This window comes from Eurosta solidaginis, chromosome 1, assembly GCF_040869045.1.
Source record: "Eurosta solidaginis isolate ZX-2024a chromosome 1, ASM4086904v1, whole genome shotgun sequence".
Lineage (NCBI taxonomy): Eukaryota > Metazoa > Arthropoda > Insecta > Diptera > Tephritidae > Eurosta > Eurosta solidaginis.
Window position 1 is genome coordinate 157,991,363 of NC_090319.1, and position 22,631 is coordinate 158,013,993.

Consider the following 22,631-nt stretch of genomic DNA (forward strand, 5'->3'; position numbering starts at 1 on the left):
GAGAAGAAAATATGGCGGTTTTCTCTGCGGACGACGTTGTTCGTGATCCAACTTATTTACCAAAACGGATCAAAAGAAAAAGCAAGCTCGAAAGCTCCGCATCAACTTCAAACAAATCGTCCTGTAATTTGATATTCGGGTATTTACAATTATATATCTGTATAATGCAGTCCATAGCAGAAGCTCTTAATTTTTTGTGTACGGATATTTGCTTCCAGTGCGCATGACACAAAGCAACAAATTAAAGAAACTTAGTAGAAGAAACAATAAATTTTTAAGCTTTATTTCGGAAAATATAGAAGCACGGTTAAGGCAACGTTTCAATATTTTCTTTTCTTTAGCTCCCGAAGCAAATATTGCAATATCTGCTTCAGTTTTAACACCACAACTGGCTCAAGGTGTTGAAGAAGACAAACAGTGATTTGCTGGAAGATATTATATACGAAAGAGTTGTATCAACCATATGATTGTATCATCAACAAGGCAAAATTTCATTTGAAGTCCACGGTACGAACACTAACCAAACGACGTCGCGATCGAAATACTTCCATTTCGAGGATGATGGTAAATGACTTTGTTTACATTCATAAATTATTCAAAAAATAATGAGAGTTAATTGCGCAAGTTTCACCTTCTAAGGAAACTTTGAGGATCCTTGTTCAAAGTCAACTTCACAGCTACCTACGCGATTGTTCCATAGATGCGGAAATTTGAATAAAGCACCAAATACTGAAGGAGGCGCCAATATTATTTAACACTACTGACGTCGTCTGCCCCAGCTGACAAGATTTTCCCTTTCGCAGGCATTATAAATTATCCAAGGCGTTAATCTTTGATGGATTTTTCATTTGAAAAACTCGTTTTATTTAAAGCAAATCCAAACAGCACTTCATCTTTCTTAACACGCTTATATAAGCTTTACTTGTTTGTGTATATGTAATCCCTTTCCTTGTACCTCATAGTAAAAAAAAAATAGTACCCGTATGTCGTGTAATATCGTGTAGTTAGTTGGTATTTAATAAAACAATGTACTTTTTCCCTTGCTATACACGTGCATTTGTAGTTATAATTTTATAGCAGTAACTAGGTAAATTCTGGAAGCGCCTAGAAGTATGCGAACGGGGAAATCACAGAGTATAAAAGGTAGCAACAGTAGAGGCACGACAATCAGTTTGATTTTGCATTATTGAATAGTGGAGTTATTTATTCAACAGTTTAGTGATTCGAAAGTTAGCAGATGGTTGCAAATAAGAGCAATTGCACTAAATTCGTTACAATATTATCATTAAGTAGATTAGACCAAAAGATTTTATTTAGATTAAAATCACCTAAAACGGAAAAGTCACTATTTAAATTATTTTCGTAAATTTCGTAAATATTATTCACGTGGGGTACAACGAATCGGTATTTCAACGTGGAATATACGATACAATGATAAACATAATACCAGATGGCACCCGAATCGAAACACAGAGTTGGTCTAGTAAAGAGTCATTATTAGGGAGGTGAACGTATGAAGAAAGTAGGGTACATCGTACAGCCATCAGCACCCCACCGCCTCTCATGCACCCATTTTCGATGGGATCTCTATCTTTACGATAGATATTAGAGAGAATAGTGATGTAGTGATGTGAACTGTTCGCGCCATATACGTTCTGAATCGAATACGGCAAATTGTCGTGGGGTAATTCCATTTGCACTCGAAGGGGATTTGCTATGGTGGCGCGGCCCGAGATGCATCTACAACGGGTTCCCATCGTCACCGACGTTGCCTGATGAAATGAAGGTCGTAGGCCTCGAACACCACTCAGCGCAAGAACTAATACAACATACATCATGACGACACACAACGATCAGCCATTGATTGAGAAGTGCAGTCAATTGAGTCGATTATTGAACATAATAGTTCGTCTTCGGAGGATACGACAAATCTTCAAGGGCCATCGTGGTGACGTGCTGACCACAAACGAACTAAGCTGGGCTCTTCTAGTGAACATAAGACAAGCGCAAGGTAGTATATTTATGGCTGAAATTAATTCTCTCGAGTCTCGTTCTAGTGTCCCGGCAACAAGCAAACTCATCTCCCTGAATCCATTTCTGGACGATAACAGCATACTGCGGGTTGGGGACGCGTCCGGACGCCTCGACAAATCGGAACAGCCATATGACCAGCTCATACAGATGCTCATACACTATGTATGCATGGCCGTATACAGCTAATGCATCAGTATCTTCGCCAACAATTTTGGATTATACATGCAAGAGCTATGGTTACGTCACATATACATCGTTGTGTGGTATGTCGCAGTCACCAAAGGATAAATCAACAGCAACAGATGGCTTCCCTGCCTGGTTGTCGAATACTTGTGGCTCCCCCCTTCGCTCTTACCGGAATAGATTATTGTGGTCCCTTCGATGCTCGTCAAGGTGGATGTCGGTGCAAAATAACCACCAAAATATATGCATATCGTGTGCATGACAACGAAGGCAGTTCATATCGAGCTGGCAGAGGATTTATCCGCGCGAGCGTTTATCGACGTATTTGGACAGATTTATTAGCCGTCGTGGTATTTGTAGAGTAATGTAGAGTGATAATGGTACCCAGTTTGTTGGTGTCGACGGTCTATCGAAGCAAGATTTGGAGCAACCTATGCGTACCTATTCGCAACAGTATATAGCTAAAGTTGGAACGCAAAGGAAGTTTAATCGTCCTTCTGCACCTCATTACGGTGGGTTCTGAGACGCCGCCGTTCGCTCAGTGAAAAAACATCTCTATCGGGATCTATGTAAGCAAACTTTATGATCTAACTATCTAAGCACACTTTTGGTTCAGATAGAAGCATGCTTGAACTCCCGTCCTCTGATTGCGCTAGATGATGATACGATTTCTTGGTAGGATGACCAATTATATCTCAACCAAAACCGGGCCTTCGCGACGTATCAGACAACCGTCTTCAATACTGGGAGCGTATACAGCGTATGTACGACCTTTTCGGGAATCGCTGGCAAAACGAGTATCTAATTTCCCCTCAAGCACGCAGTAAATGGACGCGGCGATGATGTTGTGCTCATCTTTAACAAATATATGCCACCAGCACATTGGCGCAATGGACGGGTAACTGCAGTTCATCCGGGCACAGATGGCCTTGTTAGAGTGGTTACGATGGAATACAACAGCTTCAGAGACTGCAGAAGGGCAATTCATAAAACGTACTTGCCAACGAACGGCCAAGAAGATATGCCGTCTCACAGAACCATACGAGGATTGCTGAACCGCGAGGGTATGATCCCATGGTACCGCGTTATAAAATAACTTCGTCCTCTTGGAAAATACTAGAAGCTTTCTACGACTTAAGTTACTTGCAGCTTCTAGATCTGACAGCTGTATCACTTCTAATAGCTGGAGTCTTAGCCTGGCAAGCACAGGGCACGAGCACGAAACGTGCTCGATCGTTTTCTCCTCCAACCCACACGTCCTACATCTGCTATCACTGACTAAGCCTAATTTAAAGGCATGTGACGCCACAAAGCAGTATCCGGTCAGAATACCTGTCATGAGTATACAGTCCTCTCTTTTTAAAGATAGAAGAAACCTTGTTAGTCTAAAGTTGTAAGACCTACACATAATCTTCGACATTTTACAGCCCCGCGATTGAACTCACACCTTTCCCTCTTGGTCGATCATGTGCACCTCTCGCATTCTCTTAATCTCATCCAGTTGTTGTTGTAGCAGTGTTGTTGTCCAAGTCTAATGAGGACGTCTACGGAGCAAGCTCCCTTTTTAGCTAGTTCATCTGCTTTTTCATTTCCATCTATTCCCATATGCCCTGGGACCCAATACAGATATATGCTTCTCCCTGTCCCGATTCTCTCAAGAGACTGCTTACACTCTAACACGCATGCCTTAATTGCTACTTGACTGTCAATATAAAAGTTAACACGGTTGCAGTTTAAGCTATTATCTTCCAGTGTTTCTACTGCTTTGGTTACGGCTAATATTTTCGCTTGAAAAACGCTACAGTAATCTGGCAGCTTGTAGGATCTGTCTATCTCCAGATCAGCACAGTATACCGTAGACCCTACTCCTTCCACTACTTTTGAACCACCTGTATACACATGTATCGCCTCGTCCGCCATTTGAGCACCTTTGCGCCAACCATACAACTCTATTGCGGCCTTAAGATCTCCGTCGAAGCGTAGATAGGGAATCAGGTAGTCTGTGATTGATGACGCTATACTATTATGGCGTATGGTCGGCGCTCAAGCTGCCCCGAGGCACTGAGCCGCGTACAGTCCCCGGTCCATCTGGTTAAGGCTGAATGTACTGTAATGTAATGAAACATTGTTGAAAGCCCCGGCAATGTCGAAAAAGCCTCCGAGAGCATATTCCTTATATTCTAGGGCTTTCTCAATGCTTATTACCACCCTATGCAATGCGGTGTCTACCGACTTGTCTTTGGTGTACACATGTTGTGTTGTTGAGAGCAGCTTTCATCCACGTTGGATTTCATGTACACATCTATCGGCCTCTCAAAGGTTTTGAGCAGTAATGAAGTTAAGCTAATGGGTCTATAGTCTTTGGGATACACGTGACAGATCTTCCCCGCCTTTGGTAGGAAAGCTGAACGAGCAGTTCTCCAAAAGTACGGTACATGATTCAGTCTTATGCACCTTTCGAATATTATTTTAAGCCATTCCACGACCGCTCTACTTGAAACTTGTAGCATGGCCGGGAATGTACCATTTGGGCCCGGCGATTTAAACTTAGAAAACGTTATTGTTGTTGCTGTTGTAGAAGTGCTTCGCCGCATTCAATAGGTGCGACCGATCTCAAATTGTCATCAATATCCTCTAACGGGAGTTCAAGGAAACTTGCTGTTTCAACAGGGGTGGACCATAATGTGAGGGGTGTTAGAGGCGTTAGTTTCACATTACAATTAAAGAGATGGTTGGTGTCATGTGGGGACACATTGCAAGCACGGCATACATTTTGTATGACAGTGATAGGTAAGAGTTTAACCTGTTACAGTATCCAGATCGAAGTTGAGCTAGAGTAACTCGCGTTTCCCTGGAGAGAGTGCGTTCCTCTGCCGCAAGTTTAGGGTACTGTTTTTTCAGTACTGGATTCACCGGGCAATTCCTAGCATAAAGGTCGGACGCCTGTTTGTGGAGTTCACTGAGGACCTGCTTGTGTTTTTTTACTTCATACGGCTGAGTTCTCAGGTGCCGTATTTCCTCATAATGCTTACGGAGATGACACCTTAAGCCCCTGGGCGGAGTTGGCTCATCAATCAGATGTTGTTGGGAACTGTTTGGATAGCACCTCATTTCTCTCCCTGATGGGGAGTGATAGCAGATGGGGGATGGGGGTTTTGATTTAAACCGCAATTTATCTGGGCGCTAATGGCATTTAGCGCGGTGGTGGTGCTATGGAGTTTTCTGAAGCCATGCTGATGACAGGCTAGCTGCAAATTTGTTTTGAAGTAGGGGAACGAAATGGCTTCAAGCGTCTTAGCTACTGGCGATAGGAGAGATATCGGGCGATATGACTCTCTATGTTAGCGGGATTCCCAGGCTTTAGTAGCGGGACCACCTTGGCCATTTTCCATTTTTCGGGAATGACGAAGGTAGAAAGAGAAGGTTGAAGACATGCGCTAAATATTTGAAACCCTCTTTCCATAGGCTTTTAAGCATCGGCATGGGTATGCCGTCTGGGCCCACTGCTTTGGATGGTTTAGTATGACCGATGGCATCCTCAACCTCTTTGGCGGTGATCGTAATTGGAGACGCGCTGAATTTATGTTTATGTGCGTGTCTGTTGGCCCTCCTTCTATCTTTGTCGACCGTAGAATGCATTATATATTGTTCGCATCCCAAGGCAGTCGGTTCTATGTACCGGAGCGACTCGGGATTTTACCCGACCAAGGACTGTCATTTCAGTGTAAGCCCATTTAATTTGTTGCTTCCCTCCCACAAACTGTCATCCTCCCAACAGCTCCTTGCAGTGGGGCTGCTCCATATTCTCTTGCTGCGGGAAGGTATCGAATCCAATCCGGGTCCGTCTCCTGACCCCGGTCCTGAGAAATGGTTTTGCTGCGTCTGCCAGAAAAGAATCCTTTTAGGATGGTCATACTCTTGTCAGTGTGTCTCGTGCAAGGGATGGTTGCGTCGGACAGGTTGTTCTGGGCTAGATCCCAAAACCCGACGTCCACGTAACTTTTATAATTATTTTGTGGCTCCTTGCTGTTCACGCCGAAGGGCGTCTCGTAGTCTACGCCTTAGCGCCCCCACTACCTTTCAGCAGTCCCTCTGCTCAGCAAGCCACAACAAGTACCCACTGCTGCTCGCGCCCCACGGCACCACCAACTCATACGGCCGCTCCCACTCATACCTACAACCTCCGTAGTAGAGTCGAGAGCAATGCCTAGCATCAGCCCCTGCCCCCGTCTTCTCTCCCCCGCTCCCCCTCTTATCCGACAGCAATCGTGTAGGTAAGGGAACCAGACTCTTAGTCCCCACCTCCTTGTGCAACGCTTGCCAGCGCTCTGCAGACTTGTTCTGGGTATAATGTCCACAGAAAAGGTCGCGAGAGTGGAAATGTAGGTGGCCTCGCGTTTATCATACACCACTCTGTGCAATATCATATTGTAACGGATTTAGTGAAATTCCGCTTATTCCAAATTTTCAATAATGCAAAATGGGATTTATTAGACTACTTGGAAAGTACTTCACAATAACACTTATACCTCGCAACCAATCGTGCTTAAATCAAACTGATTTCTTGACTACTCAGCTTGCGCTCTTTTATACCCTATGCTGCTTCATTCGCATATTTCTACTACAGTCTAGACGTTTCGCCTGCTAGAACTGCTGTACATATCTCCTACTTCACTATATATGTACTTGTATATTTCTAGTTTATGCGTTTCTCATAATCATATGCGTGTGTATGTGTAGCAACTTTCGGCTACAAGTGTGTGCGCGTAATATCTCTTCGTGCCTTATATATATGGGTGTAAATGATGACTGATGTGTTTATGTACACAGTGTGGCTCACTTCAATGTTTTTGTGTTGGGAGTTTATTACTACACACTGCCCTCCACCTAAGTCTGATCGTCCCGATCAGACAAATCTCCCGATCCAACCGCTGCAAGCCTCTCCAAATGAACCACCCTTCTATTTCGTGGTTTCCCAATGGTTTGTATGCGGTAGATGACATCACTGATCCTCTTTACAACTCTGTACGGGCCTTCCCAACTGCACCAACACCTTTCCGCCGGCGAGGGTTGTATAGCAGTACCAAATCTCCCTCCAAGAAACCTTCCGAATTATTGTTCTTGCCGTACTTATGTTTCGTCCTACTACTCATTATCCTGGACCGTTCCCTCACACTCTGTTGTTTGAACAATGAGCTACTTCGTAGAGCTTGCGCTTGACGGATTGGCTTCGCATAATCAGTATCGTTCCGATGTTTCACAACAGTAGTGCGCCCTGGCTTGAAACTACACTCAAATTCTTTCTGGGAAATTCTTTTCTTCGTTTTAGTGCGTCCATTTGGTTTTGTCAATGCCAGTGTTTCTCTCCATGCGTTCCATCAATCTTTGCCCGATCTACTGCCTTTGACTTTGGTGGTATTTGTCGAATCGCCTCCACCAGCACTCGCTTGCTGAAACTAGGTTAGTTTTTCTTTCATATGCGCTTCCAGTTTAGATGATATACGCACTTCCTGCTCTTCGAGTTATGTGTAGATCTGAGATGATATCTGTGCTGAAATTTGTGCCGACATTTCGGAAATACGCGTCTCCTGTGCTTCAATCTTAGATGTTATTCGTGTCTCTTGACATTCCATCTGTGATGACATATACGTTTTCTGTTCTTCCAGTTGAGTTTCCATCTTAGATGTTATACGGTCCTCCTGGGATTGTAGTTGAGATGCCATATATGTCTTCTGGGATTCCAGTTGAGATGCCTGTCAATGCTTGAGCAGATATTGCAGCCAATATCATGTTCAAGTCTGTGCTCGTTACTGTCTGCGATGTTTTATTTTTCTCTTCAATTTTTGTTGTTGTCTCGTCCCTATCAGGATGAAAGACATCATCGTTCACATTAATTCCTTCCGACTCCATTGCCTCTCGTAGCCATGCTTGAAGTTCGATCTTATTGCCGGTTGTATTCAATCCACGGTTTTCCAACTCCTTTTTCAGTTACTGGATCCTTAATTCACTTAACTTTGCCATGTCCAAGTTATATTCGAAATCATTGGAATTTATTCAACAATTCCTCTTCTGACACCAATTGTCACGGACTTAGTGAAATTCCGCTTATTCCAAATCTTCTACTAATCGTTCGTATCGCTAAATTGTTGAATAAATAACTCCAATATTCAATAATGCAAAATGGTCTTTATTAGACTACTTTGAAAGTACTTCACAATAACACTTATACTTCGCAACCAATAGCGCGCTTAAATCAAACTGATTTCTTGACTACTCATCTTGCGCTCTTTTATACCCTATACTGCTTCATTGGCATATTTCTACTACAGTCTAGACGTTTCGCCTGCGAGAACTGCTGTACATATCTCCTACTTAGCTATATACATGTATATTTGTAGTTTATGCGTTTCTCATAATCATATGCGCGTGTATGTGTAGCAACTTTCGGCTACAAGTGTGTGCGCGTAATATCTTTTCGTGTCTTATATATATGGGTGTAAATGATGATTGATATGTTTATGTACACAGTGTGGCTCGCTTCAATGTTTTTGTGTTGGGAGTTTATTACTAGTGATGGTAATATTCCATCATACATCCCTCCTGTCACCTGCTGCCCCAGTAGATACCGACCTAATATCGGCGCAAATAATCGAATTATTTTAGGCGATTTCAATGCCCATTACGATCTATGGCATTCAAACTTGGTGAATGTTGGGGGATCAAACAGAAGAAACGACGTTCTGCACAATAAACCCCCCCCCCCCCCCCCCCACCCTACCACACGTATGGTAGGAAGCTGTCATAGTTCGCCGGATATATCAATAGTGAGCGCAGGACTCTAAACTGCGACAACTGGCAGCCGATGGTAACATTGGCATCCGATAACCTGCCTATACTTATTTCGATCGAGCGTGCCACCGACTTTATCGCCACGGAAAAACGCACTTTCATAAACTTTAAAAAAGGAAAGTGGGAGGAATACAAATCCTTTACAGACAACCGCTTTGCTGCCCTCCCTATCCCGACTGATGCTCGCCAAGGGGAGCGTGCTTTCCGCAAGGTCATTGAATCCGCCACGGCTCGCTTCATTCCCGCTGGTAGAATTCCCGAAATTCGAAGCTCGATCGCAGCGACCCCCAAATAAGGGATATAAACCAACGCGTCAGATTGCTTGTGGATGAACTCAAGCGGGCGAAATGGTAGGAGCACCTAAGTGGTTGTAACCTCTCTGCCGGTGTAGGTAAGCTTTGGTCCACCGTAAAGTCCCTTAGAAAACGTCTTCACCGTCCATTCGATCTTGGTATCGGTCACCAAGCCCGGCACTACCCGCTCCGTGATCGAAGTGTGAGTGCTGTCTCCTGGCTCTTCGAAATCATCTCCTGATGGGAAATGTGTACCGAAAAGCACCTCAAGGGACTCCGCACTAGTACGTGACCATTCCCCGTTCTCTTTCTATTTTAGTCCCTGGACTATATTTCCTCTTGCTAGGACTTTTTTCAACCGTGCTGTTTCGCTGGAGCACTCTATGTCCGTACAGAAAGTTGTCCATGAGATTCTCTTCGCCCTGGAAATTTCACGCTTGGAGATCCTCAGTAGATCCCTGTACTCGTCCCGAAACGCTTCGCTTTCCGCGGTCTTTGCTAGCTTAAACATTTCTTTTACCTGTCTTCTTAGAAGACTCAGCTCATTGCTCCACCATGGCGGCTTTGCTTTTCGCCTGAATCTTGTTAGAGGGCAAGCTCTGTTATAGGCAGTGATAAGCGTCCTTGTTAGGAATTCATTAGACTCCTCCACATTGGCAACCTCTTTGGGTTGTCCCAGTTTTGTTTCTACCTGTTTCTGGAATTTCGTCCAGTTCGTTGGCCTAGGGTTTCTAAAGGTTCCTCCCTTCTCTACCCTCTTAAGGGGGATGCTGAAGCTGATATACGCATGGTCGGAGAAGGACGGTCTATCAAGAACCATCCAGTCATACCTTGATATATCATGTTCGTAGCTCAATGTAATATCAAGAACAGACTGCTATGAGTTCAGTTAATTATTTTATAAATGTCCTTATAATATTTTCAGGAAAATATTTAGTTTTAGTAGCCAAAAAATTCCTTGTCTGGTCTCTTTATGGTAGATGTCTGTAACACGCGCCGTATACAGCTCATTGCTGTATTCATAATCATACTCTTGGGGTGTTTAGAGTAAAAAATTTATTAGTCGCCCTGACGCGGTTGGTTTCTTATGCCATATAAGCTTTAACTTTTAACTGGTTGTCTCGTTTTGTAACCATAGAATCTAAATAAGGTAGTTTTCCTTCTTCTTCCGTTTCTACGGCGAACTTTCTGCTTTTATGAAAAGTGTTCAGCGCATTCAAGGTATTCCGCATCTCATCTTATTGTACAATTGCGAATAAAACAACAACATATTTTGTCATAATTTATGGTTTACATTGTAGTTTATAAATCGAATTATTTAAAAGTTCAGTAAGGGGGCAATTTGCTTCTTTTTAAGCACAAGAGTAAAATAATACATGATTCACACATTCATGTTACTATCCGCATTTAATTTAGTTATTTATATGTATATTAATTTCCATTATCTATACTAATTATATAAAAATGCTTATATGATATGAGTTAAAAGAAAGTATTGACGCAAATAAACACCCTGCGTTTTTTTATTTTATCCATTTTCACAAACTAAAGCCCTTTATTTTTAGGATAAAGTTGATGAAACCCCCCAAATAATGCAAGTATAAGATTTTTCGATGGCCAAACCCAAGCTACAGCAGGCCAACAAAAAATCTTTGTGTTTGTGAAGCAAGTGTATTTGCACTAAAAAGATACATAAGTATACTCACAGCGTCTTTCCCTCTTGGCAAATGCACGAGTTTTTTCCTCGCAAACCAAAATGTTTTCTGCTTCGATATTGTTTTGCGACAACCACTGAAAATCAAAACAGTCAATTCCGTACAAAGCAACACATATCTATAAATCTTATAAAATAAAGTCGCTAAATGCCTTGTATGCACATAACTTCACACAGAATGCTCCGATTTTAAAACGGTTTTTTGCATTTGAAAGCTTAGCTACGTGAGATGGTACAGTTAATATAATTTGAAGGTATATCTATAAATCTTATAAAATAAAGTCGCTAAATGCCATGTATGCACATAACTTCACACAGAATGCTCCGATTTTAAAACTGTTTTTTGCATTTGAAAGCTTAGCTACGTGAGATGGTACAGTTAATATAATTTGAAGGTATATATTATACGGGCGTGGCAAATTGCCAAAATGTAGTAAAAATCATAAAATTTTCGTTTACACAGCTATAACTCATAAACGGATGGATGGATTTAAAAAGTTCTACTTTTCTGTAAAACTTTGAAATATTTACCTTCGATTTGCATCAAAAAAAATACTTGATTCCTTTCTTATATCAGCCAAATTGTTTAAACAAAAGTAACATTTTTATCAAAAAATGCGTATGTGTGTCTGTTCGCTGTGAACTGTCCGCGCTACTTGATTTTGAGTGAGGCTTGATGCGACACATACAAACGTATATATATATAGCATTCGCTGCGTTATTTAACTTCGGGCGTAGGTTTATAGGTTTGTATGAATGTACATATGTATGTATTTTCATATCATATCAGCTTCACATAGGTATGTACATACATATTTATGCAACATAAATGGTTAAGAATGCATACATCTATTGAAAAATTAACTTTCGTTAAAAATATTAAACATTTCCTTAAAATTCTTCAAAAAAGTTTTATTTTTTGGTATTTTTGCATATATCACTATCACTACATATTATAAAACAAAGTCGCTTTTGCTGTCCCATGTACCTTTGAATGCTTAAACCTTTAAAACTACGCAACGGATTTTCATGCGCTTTTTTTTAATAGATAGAGTGACTGAAGTTTGTAGATTGTATAATAACATCCATTAAATAGTGGAGAAATACTGTTATTTTTGAAGTTTCTAATGTGATGTATATATGTACATACGTATATAAGAGAAAGTGGTGTTAGTTACATTATTTATAACTCAAGAACGGATGAACAGATTTGGCTAAAAATTGGTGTAGGGGTAGCTTAGAACCAGGAGACAGACATAGGATACTTTTTACCCCGTTCTGGATAGGGTCTTGAGATCAAAACGTGGACCTGGGTAATCACGGGATATGTTTGTACAATGTGGGCATCAAATGGAAGCTGTTTATGAGTACTTTGATACGGAGTATTTTTCGTACCCGTGGGTGACTAGGGTCTCGAGATATAGGCCAAAATGGGGACGCGGGTACCCCTAGAAAGTGTTTATACAAGAAGGATAACAAATGAAAGCTGTTGATGAGTGCTTTAGTACAGGGTAGTATTCATACCTATTGGTGCCTAGGGTCTCGAGATTGAGGTCAAAACTTGGACCCGGATACCCCTAGAAAGTGTTTATACAAGAAGGATAACAAATGAAAGCTGTTGATGAGTGCTTTAGTACAGGGTAATTTTCATGTCTATTTGTGACTAGGGGCTTGAGATATAGGCCAAAACGTGGATCAGGGTAACACTAGGATGTGTTTTTACATTATGGGTATCAAATTGCAGCTGTTGATGAGTGCTTTAGTGCAGGGTAGTTTTCATACCTATAGGTGACTAGGGTCTCGAGATATAGGCCAAAACGTGGACCAGGGTAACACTAGGATGTGTTTTTACATTATTGGTATCAAATTGAAGCTGTTGATGTGTGCTTTAGTACAGAGTAATTTATACCGCTGGGTGACTAGGGTCTCGAGATATAGGCCAAAACGTGGACCCTGATACCCCTAGAATGTGTGTGTAATATGGATATCAAATGAAAGCTGTTGCTCAGAGCTTTAAAGTTATTTTCATTGTGATATTCGATTTAGTCGCATCAACCTGGCAAAACTGATAAATATGCATGCGAAGCCGAAAAAAAGCATGAACTGATAATACCCACATACCTATTTACATACGTCCTATTCGATTTGCCTGAAATTTGGTATATAAATCTGCCTATATTAGTATTTACGATCCTTTTTTCGGGGAAGTAGACCAGAGACGGGCTGGGAATGAGATTAGGACTATGATAGGGACTGAGACTCGGAGTGGGACTGGAACTCGGAATGGGACTGGAACAAAATACATACCACCCTCTGGGACTGGCAATAAGGGATGAAGAAGAATGGGAAAAACTTGGTAGAAGAGAAAAGAGGGAAGGATAAGGAGACTGAGAAAGAGATATAAAAAAAATAAATGTAAGGCGCGATAACCTCCGAAGAGATCTAAGGCCGAACTTCTCTTCCAATTTGCGTCGTGCTCCTCTTGATTTTCCCTACAAATTGGCCGGACGGGACCTACATGTTTTATACCGACTCCGAACGGCATCTGCAAAGCAGATGAGTTTTCACTGAGAGCTTTTCATGGCAGAAATACACCCGGAGTGCTTGCCAAACACTGCCGAGGGGCGACCCCGCTTAGAAAAAATTTCTTCTAATTGAAAAATCTTATTTCTAAAACTTTGATGTTGCTTTGCCTGGGAGTTGAACCCAGGGCATACGGTATGATAGGCGGAGCACGCTACCCATCACACCACGGTGGCCGCCGAAAGAGATATAGTGAGACGAAAATGGAGATAGATGAAGCGAAAACGACGGAGGGAGGAGTGAATAAAATGATTAAGAAGAAGTGAAGAGGGGAGGGCAGAGTTAGAGAGAAAAAGCTTATTAAAATCTATGCAGATAGACCAAATTTAGGGCAGAACAACGTCTGACGGGTCTGCTAGTGTACTTATATATGTAGTAAAGTTGATTAGAAACATTAAATAATGCAAACATAAGACTTTTCAGTGGCCAAACACAAGCCACAGCGGGCCAACAAAATAATCTTTGTGAAGCAAGTGTATTTGCGCTAAAGAGAGTACATCAGTTCACTCATGGTAAATACCGCTCGCATTGCTTTGTTTTCGTTTTTATACTAAGTTGAGCAGCGCTCACAGAGTATATTAAGTTTGATTGGATAACGGTTGGTTGTACAGGTATAAAGGAATCGAGATAGATATAGACTTCCATATATCAAAATCATCAGGATCGAAACAAAATTTGATTGAGCCATGTCCGTCCGTCCGTCCGTCCGTTAACACGATAACTTGAGTAAATTTTGAGGTATCTTGATGAAATTTGGTATGTAGGTTCCTGAGCACTCATCTCAGATCGCTATTTAAAATGAACGATATCGGACTATAACCACGCCCACTTTTTCGATATCGAAAATTTTGAAAAACCGAAAAAGTACGATAATTCATTACCAAAGACAGATAGAGCGATGAAACTTGGTAGGTGGGTTGAACTTATGACGCAGAATAAAAAATTGGTAAAATTTTGGACAATGGGCGTGGCAACGCCCACTTTTAAAAGAAGGTAATTTAAAATTTTTGCAAGCTGTAATTTGGCAGTCGTTGAAGATATCATGGTGAAATTTGGCAGGAACGTTACTCCTATTACTATATGTACGCTTAATAAAAATTAGCAAAATCGGAGAAGGACCACGCCCACTTTAAAAAAAAAAATTTTTTAAGTAAAATTTTAACAAAAAATTTAATATCTTTACAGTATATAAGTAAATTATGTCAACATCCAACTCCAGTAATAATATGGTGCAACAAAATACAAAAATAAAAGAAAATTTCAAAATGTGTGTGGCTCCGCCCTTTTTCATTTAATTTGTCTAGGATACTTTTAATGCCATAAGTCGAACATAAATTTACCAATCCTTTTAAAATTTGGTAGGGGCATAGATTTTATGACGTTAACTGTTTTGTGTTAAAATGGGCGAAATCGGTTGAAGCCACGCCCAGTTTTTATACACAGTCGTCCGTCTGTCCTTCCGCATGGCCCTTAACACGATAACTTGAGCAAAAATTTACATATCTTTACTGAACTTAGTTTACGTACTTATCTGAACTCACTTTATCTTGGTATAAAAAGTGAACGAAATCCGACTATGACCACGCCCACTTTTTCGATATCGAAAATTACGAAAAATGAAAAAAATGCCATAATTCTATACCAAATACGAAAAAAGGGATGAAACATGGTAATTGGATTGGTTTATTGACGCGAAATATAACTTTAGAAAAAACTTTGTAAAATGGTTGTGACACCTACGATATTAAGTAGAAGAAAATGAAAAAGTTCTGCAGTGCGAAATAAAAAACCCTTGAAATCTTGGCAGGTATTACATATATAAATAAATTAGCGGTATCCAACAGATGATGTTCTGGGTCACCCTGGTCCACCTATGCCGATATCTCGAAAAGGCGTCCACCTATACGACTACCACCACTCCCTTTTAAAACCCTCATTAATACCTTTAATTTTATACCCACTCCCTTTTAAAATACTCATTAACACCTTTCGTTTGATACCCATATTGTACAAACGCATTCTAGAGTCACCCCTGGTCAACCTTTAGGGCGATATCTCTGAAAAGGCGACCACCTATACAACTACCACCGCTCCCTTTTAAAACCCTCATTAATACCTTTAATTTGATACCCATATCGTACAAACAAATTCTAGGGTCACCCCTGGTCCACCTTTATGGCGATATCTCGAAACGGCGTCCACCTATGGAACTAAGGATCACTTTCTTTAAAATACTCATTAACACCTTTCTTTTGATACCCATATTGTACAAACAAATTCTAGGGTCACCCCTGGCCTACCTTTATGGCGATATCCCTAAATGGCGTCCACCTATAGAACTATGGCCTACTCCGTCATAAAATACTCTTTAGTGCCTTTCATTTGATAGACATGTCATACAAACACATTCCAGGGTTTCCCTCAGTTCATTTTCCTACATGGTTATTTTCCCTTATGTTGTCACCATAGCTCTCAACTGAGTATGTAATGTTCGGTTGCACCCGAATTTAACCTTCTTTACTTGTTTTAATATGAAACACATTATATGCAAAACCAAAATATGTTTTGCTTTGATATTGATTGGTAAAAGCAATGAGTCAATTGCTTATAAAGCAACAAATATGTATGTAGCTTAAGAAAATAAAAAACGCGCTCTTTCTGTCTCTTCCGACCTTTACCTTATTTTTAATTCTGATATTTATAAGCGAAGTATGATGCTTTTTTGAACAAAAGGGAGAGTTGAAAAAGTGCATTTGCAATAAGCCGCGTACTTTTTTGCTACACACTGAACTGAATATTGTTCCTAAATTAAAAGGTAAAGTTCTAAATTAAATAACTAATTATAAGTTTATCATTTTGTAAAATAATCCTTTGCAATAAGCAGCGTACTTTTTTCCTACACAACGAATTGAATATTGTTCTTAAATTAAAAGGTTAAGTTTTAAATTAAATAACTAATTATAAGTTTATCATTTTGTAAAATAATCCTTTAGACATACCAAAAGCAAAATCCCAGCTAAAAATATCCTCTGTAATTAAGTGGAAAATTAGGTTTCGCAGAAATGAAACAGCCGATGAGTGTGCAAGGCGTTTTGAGAAAGAAAGGTTGCGAGCATTGAACAACACGCAAGGGGCGATTGGTCTGAAAACAGCATTTAACTACAGACTACATCTGAAATATATGGAAAATTCTCTACCTTTCATTGGCCACATGAGTGAAATTTGGATTTTTTGTAAGGCTAGGAAGTGGCCAAATTAAACACCAGGTATGTGCTGTAGTAAGGGTCAAATTAAGTGATATCGGTGAGCCTCCGCCAGCAATCAAAGCGCTGCTTACAGGAGAGCATACGTCGTCCAGTCATTTTAAACAAAATATAAGAATATACAATGGTTGTTCCGCTATGATTTCGTTTGGCGGTAATAAAATTATAGAAGGTAATTTCATGCCAACTTTCAAAATACAAGGATATAAAATAAAATAAATAAAAAATGTAAGGCGCGATAACCTCCGCAGAGATTTTAGGCCGAGCTTCTCTTCCAATTTGCGTCGTGCACCTCTTGATTTTCTCTACAAATTGGCCGGATGGGACCTACATGTTTAATGCCGACTCCGAACGGCATCTGCAAGACAGATGAGTTTTCACTGAGAGCTTTTCATGGCAGAAATACACTCGGAGCGCTTGCCAAACACTGCCGAGGGGCGACCCCGCTTAGAAAAATATTCCTCTAATTGAAAAACCTTATTTCTAAAATTTTGATGTTGCTTTGCCCGGGGTGTGAACCCAGGGCATACGGTGTGGTAGGCGGAGCACGCTACCATCACACCACGGTGGCCGCCGTGTATGTATTATGTGTTCCAAATATGGCCCAAATCGGACAACAAATACGACTTTTTTGAATATCTCTATCTTTGCGCCACCTAGCGGCGATTTTTTTCATAGGTCTCTTTTTATTCTCGTATGTATCATGTGTTCAAAATATGAGCCAAATCGGACCACAAATACGATGTTTGTGAATATCTCGATGCTTTCTATTCTTGTATGTATTATGTGTTCCAAATATGAGCCAAATCGGACCACAAATACGATTTTTGTGAATATCTGGATCCTTGCGCCACCTAGCGGCAATTTTTTTCTTATTATTGCATTGTCATCGGGTTCTGAACTATGTTCCACGCTTCAAGCTTGTAGCTTATCGGGAAGTTACTTAAATTTCAATTACAAAATTCGTGCCAGCCATCCAACCAGCCAACCTGTCAAGTCAACCTAAATAAAACCGTTTAAAAATCAAATTCTGTGTGTATGTTCGCTATGGAAACATATTTCCCTCACTTCAATCGTCATGAGGTGGGGCGTTTTTGAAAATCGTTTTGAAATAGAGTGATATTAGACTCAGCAGTCGATTTACTTAAGTACCTAATATTATTTGAATTGTTATCTTTTTGCGTTTTGTTTTCTTTCAAGTTGTTCATTAATAAATCGTTTATAACGTTAACGAATTTAGAAGTGTTTGCATTTCATACAACAGAGGGTAGTACACTATTACCTTCGTAGCAGAAAAAATGCATAACATATGTATGTGTATCTCTTACTTTAAACTATACCCAAATAGCAAAAACTCAATAGATTAACTTTTTGTGGCGTAACGAAGTAAGCCAGGTACTTACTAGTCTATATATATAAAAATCGCTATGGAAACTTATTTCCCACACTTCAATCATCACCAAATTGTGGTTATAGGTTCCTTCAATCAACGGGAAGGGTTTAGGCTAAAAATAATTTCGATATATAAAAGGGGCGTGGCACCTCCCATACAACCGGAATCTTTGGTACTGCATAACTTTGAAGGTATACATGCCAGAACATTCAAATTCAGTAAGGAGTTATATGAGGTCAATCCCTAACACCACCAAGAAAATGTGGAATTGGGAAAAGGGGGCGTGGCACCTCCCATACAAATGGAATATATCATACTGCATATCTCTGGATATAGTAATGGTAAGATAATGAAATTTGGTAATGAGCTATATAACGTTAAATCGTAACACCTCCAGTAAAATGTGGAATGGGGGAAAAAGGGGCGTGGCACCTTCCCTACAAATGGGATTTTTCATAACTATGACTGCCGTACAAACTTAAGCTGTTTTAACATCTAAAGTTTGACTGCATTGTTGAGTTTGGCTGTTATGCCTTTTGGACGTTTAGTAATCTGCCGCCGTTAAAAAAATTTGTTAGCTTCAGTCTATCTACATCTATATATGTACATAAAAATCAAATTATGTCTGTGTGTTACCTATGAAAACGTGTTTCCCATACTTCAATCATCATCAAATTTTGGATATAGGCTCCTTCGATCCACACGAAAGTTTTTCATATTTTATATTTAAGAATTTTGTTTTTTGGCTATGCGAACGAACTATCTTAGCTCCCAAAAATGATCATGTTAACAAAATCAATGATTGCATTCAAAACCAATTTCCTGGTGACGAAATATAAATCGATCGACACAGTTACAGATGAAGATAAAATTGTGAATTATCCAATTGAATTTCCAGAACCAAAAGGAACCCCGCGCATATATCAACTTTAAAAATTGGCTCACCAATCATGCTTCTTCGGAATTTAAACCCACCAAAATTGTGCAATGGAACCAGACTGCGTTTAGAAATTAATGCCGAATGTAATCGAAGCAACAATCATCAGCGGTAAAAGCGAAGGTGAAGATGTGCTCATACCAAGGATCCCAATGATTCCTACAGATTTGCCACCCAATTTTAAGCGCTTACAGTTTGCTGTACGCCTTGCTTTTGCAATTACAATCAAAAAAGCATAAGAACAATAGCTTACTGTTGCAGGATTTAATTTAGAGAGTCTGTGCTTTTCCCATGACCAGCTATATGTTGCTTGCTCTAGAGTTGGAACACCAAAAAATTTGTTTATCTTTGCACCTAACGAAAAAACCAAAAATATTGTGTACTCATATGCATCACAATAGGATACAATAATAAAATGTTTTAAACGAAAATTTCACCAAATATGCGTACGAAATTCAATTCAGTTTACAGAACAATAAACTAAATTATCAACAAACAAAACAGAAAAAATAACGCAACATTTATTCGATCTCGGGCGTTACAACGTATGTCGGGTAAAGCTAGTAAATTATAATATTCAGTCAAGACTTCTTGGATTATGCTGTAGTCACGAGAAATATACATACATACATATGATACATAACTTCAGTCAAATCTTCAGAGTACAAATCAAACTTAAATTTCAGTTCAATCTTTGTCCACTTTTTTCTGACTCAGTCCATACTTCTGTGAACTAGCAATTTGTTTTAGAAGTTTAACATTAATAGGGTCTGACAAGTGTCGAAAAAAATCGTGACACGTCAAGTTTGCAAAATTAAATCACACGATCATAATGTACGTCATGTTTTCCACAGCGAAACGATTCCTTTCGTCCATCCATTGCGAATTAGTAATTAAAACACTCGCTCACAGTTATCGTTTAGAGCTGGAATGGAATAAAAGAACTGAACGTTTATATGTTTGTATGTTTAATGATGTGCTCAATTTTTCTTAAGATTTTTAAGAATTAAAGAGCTTAACACCGGTAAATAATAATTATTATTCAATTTATATTCTTGGTTTTATTGGGAAAAACTGAAAAAAAGGAAACATTTACCGGCATATTAAAAATCTTAAGTAGAACTGAACGATTTTCAAAATCTCAGTAAAAAAGCCAGATTTCGGAAATATTCGGGACGGTGGAGCATTTCATCGAAATCCGGGACATGTTCCGGATTTCCGGATCTACGAAGAAGTGTTTACGTAGGCTCGAAGTCGCAGCGCTGTGAAAATCAATTCGCAAGAAACAGGATAGAAGTAGAAAAAATGAAGACAAACAAACAACCGCTGTGATAGGTGAATGGTTATAGCAGCGGCGCCTAAATGTTGCCGATGAAGGGATTTGTCAGTTCCCAAAATGGATCTATACAACAAGCTTTGACAGTTGACTAAATTTTTTTCTTTTATTCTAGTAAATAAAAATTATTAATTTAAGAAAAAATTTATAATAACAATATAAATGATAAAATAATTATTGTTGGGCCTTGAGTTCGTTTCGAACCCGCGATCTTACAAATCGGTAGACCGATATAACAACAAAAATTGTTAATACATCCCAGAGCACGGGGAAAAAGTGTCAATAGATATGACACTTCGGCATCATTGCCATAAAACAAGTCCAATGTTCACATCGTTTCTGCAACAGATGCCGCAGTGCTGTGAAAATCAATTGGCAAGAAACAGGATAGAAGTTGAGAAGCCCACAAAATTTGAGGACTTTTTGAATCCTCACAATATACATAAGTATTTTTTTATATATATATATATTTTTTCGAAACAACCCTGCCAACCAACGCTACCCACTTTTTGCCATTTTCACCTCGAATTTCAATACCATCTCATATTTCTCTGAAAAATATTAACACCACCGCACTTTTGTGGGGTATTTTCCAAAATTCATACGCGCCTAAAATTATGTGGATTATAATTATAAAAAAAATCCCAAAATAAATATACAGCAGTCATCAAAAAATTGATATTTACGCAACTTCGCAGAAATGGAAATATTTCTGCATTTTCTTTAAAAAAATAGCGCTTTTTGACTGCAAATATAGGTAAGTACTTTTGCAACATTTATTTATTGGTTTTTAGATAACTAACAACAATTTTTTTTCTAGAGTATGGCTAGATGGGAATCTGAAGGTTGCGTCAAGCACATGCGCTTCAGCATAAATGCATAACGACGGGTATCAGCGGAATGAGCTGGCTGCTTGGGATTCCTCCTGGCGATTGTAGCCGTGTTATTTAACCGTCCTGTGCATAGATGGGTACCCGGGTACCTTTACATATTCATAAAAGCCATTTTTAAATAATCTACAAATAGAAACGAGTTAAAATTTTGTGGCATCGTATGGGAATAAGTTTTCTACAAAAAGGAGAGACAAATTTTTCAAATATAATTTCATAAAGATGACTTTTTTAATAAATTAGTTTTTTATTACTAGTCCGATCTTGAGCGTCCACGTAGTGCTCTAAAAAGTTAACTATTGGTTAGCTTTTCTGAGCTTTTTTTAAATTCAAAAGTTTGTTTAGCAATAAAAACAAGTGCAGGTATTCCCCCATTTCTGTGTTATTCTCAAAGGTGGGTGGTGTTGACGTCAGCATTGACGACATTGAAAATTGGAACGACGTTCAAATTACTGAAGATGACGAAGATTGCAAAGTGTCCGATAATGATAACGAATAATCGGCTATCAAGCAAGATATGCAACAACAGAAAGTGAGTTTTCAGAAGCAGTTGGATGCATCAATACCTTGATAAAGTGGTATGAGAACAATAATGATACAAATCAGATCTTATTAATATGCGGGCGAAAATTGTCAAAAGCTATTACACAGAAGAAAAAAAAACAAGTCTCGGCCTCTTCTTTACACCAGCTCTTACAAATTAATAAGTACATATCAACAAGCCATACGAAAAGTCACACTTACAAAATTGTTTTCATAGGATTTCTTTGCAAAAAAATTGTAAAGTGTAACTTTTCATGTGGCACGTCGATATTTACAATGTGAATAAATTAATATGTATGTATGTATGTAGGTTCTGTGAACATGAAATCAGCCAGTACAAATTAAATCTAAGTTTATGCTCTGTATTGATTAAAACTAAGTCATTTAAATAAATTCAATGTGTTAAATCCCAAAAACTATGTTTGTTACTGCATTTTTTCAAATTTGAAAACCGCTTGGAGAGGTTAATATTTCGGAAAAGTAAGCTACCCTTGGGACATTTTGGTTAACTTTTTCGCGATTCTACTGTAGCTTCATATGTTTTGCTTCTTTTCCATATCGATTCGTTTCATTCTATTTCATTTCACTCAATTTCGTTTCGTTCCGCTCTATT

General features: G+C 39.3%; 1 protein-coding gene across 4 annotated transcripts in view; it reads right to left on the reverse strand.

The window, feature by feature from the left end:
- Positions 1–22,631, reverse strand: part of LOC137236902 (uncharacterized) — an 844,598-nt gene that overhangs the window by 33,693 nt on the left and 788,274 nt on the right. The window contains exon 10 of one of the 4 annotated variants that reach the window (XM_067759991.1): positions 11,017–11,150. The exons of 2 other annotated variants lie outside the window; for them this stretch is intronic. In XM_067759991.1, coding sequence (XP_067616092.1) covers positions 11,062–11,150 — 89 coding nt within the window. In that variant the 3' untranslated portion in view covers positions 11,017–11,061. Of the gene's footprint in view, positions 1–11,016; positions 11,151–18,951; positions 20,175–22,631 lie in introns of those variants that run through there. One more of the 4 variants, XM_067759992.1, reaches the window with a different exon arrangement.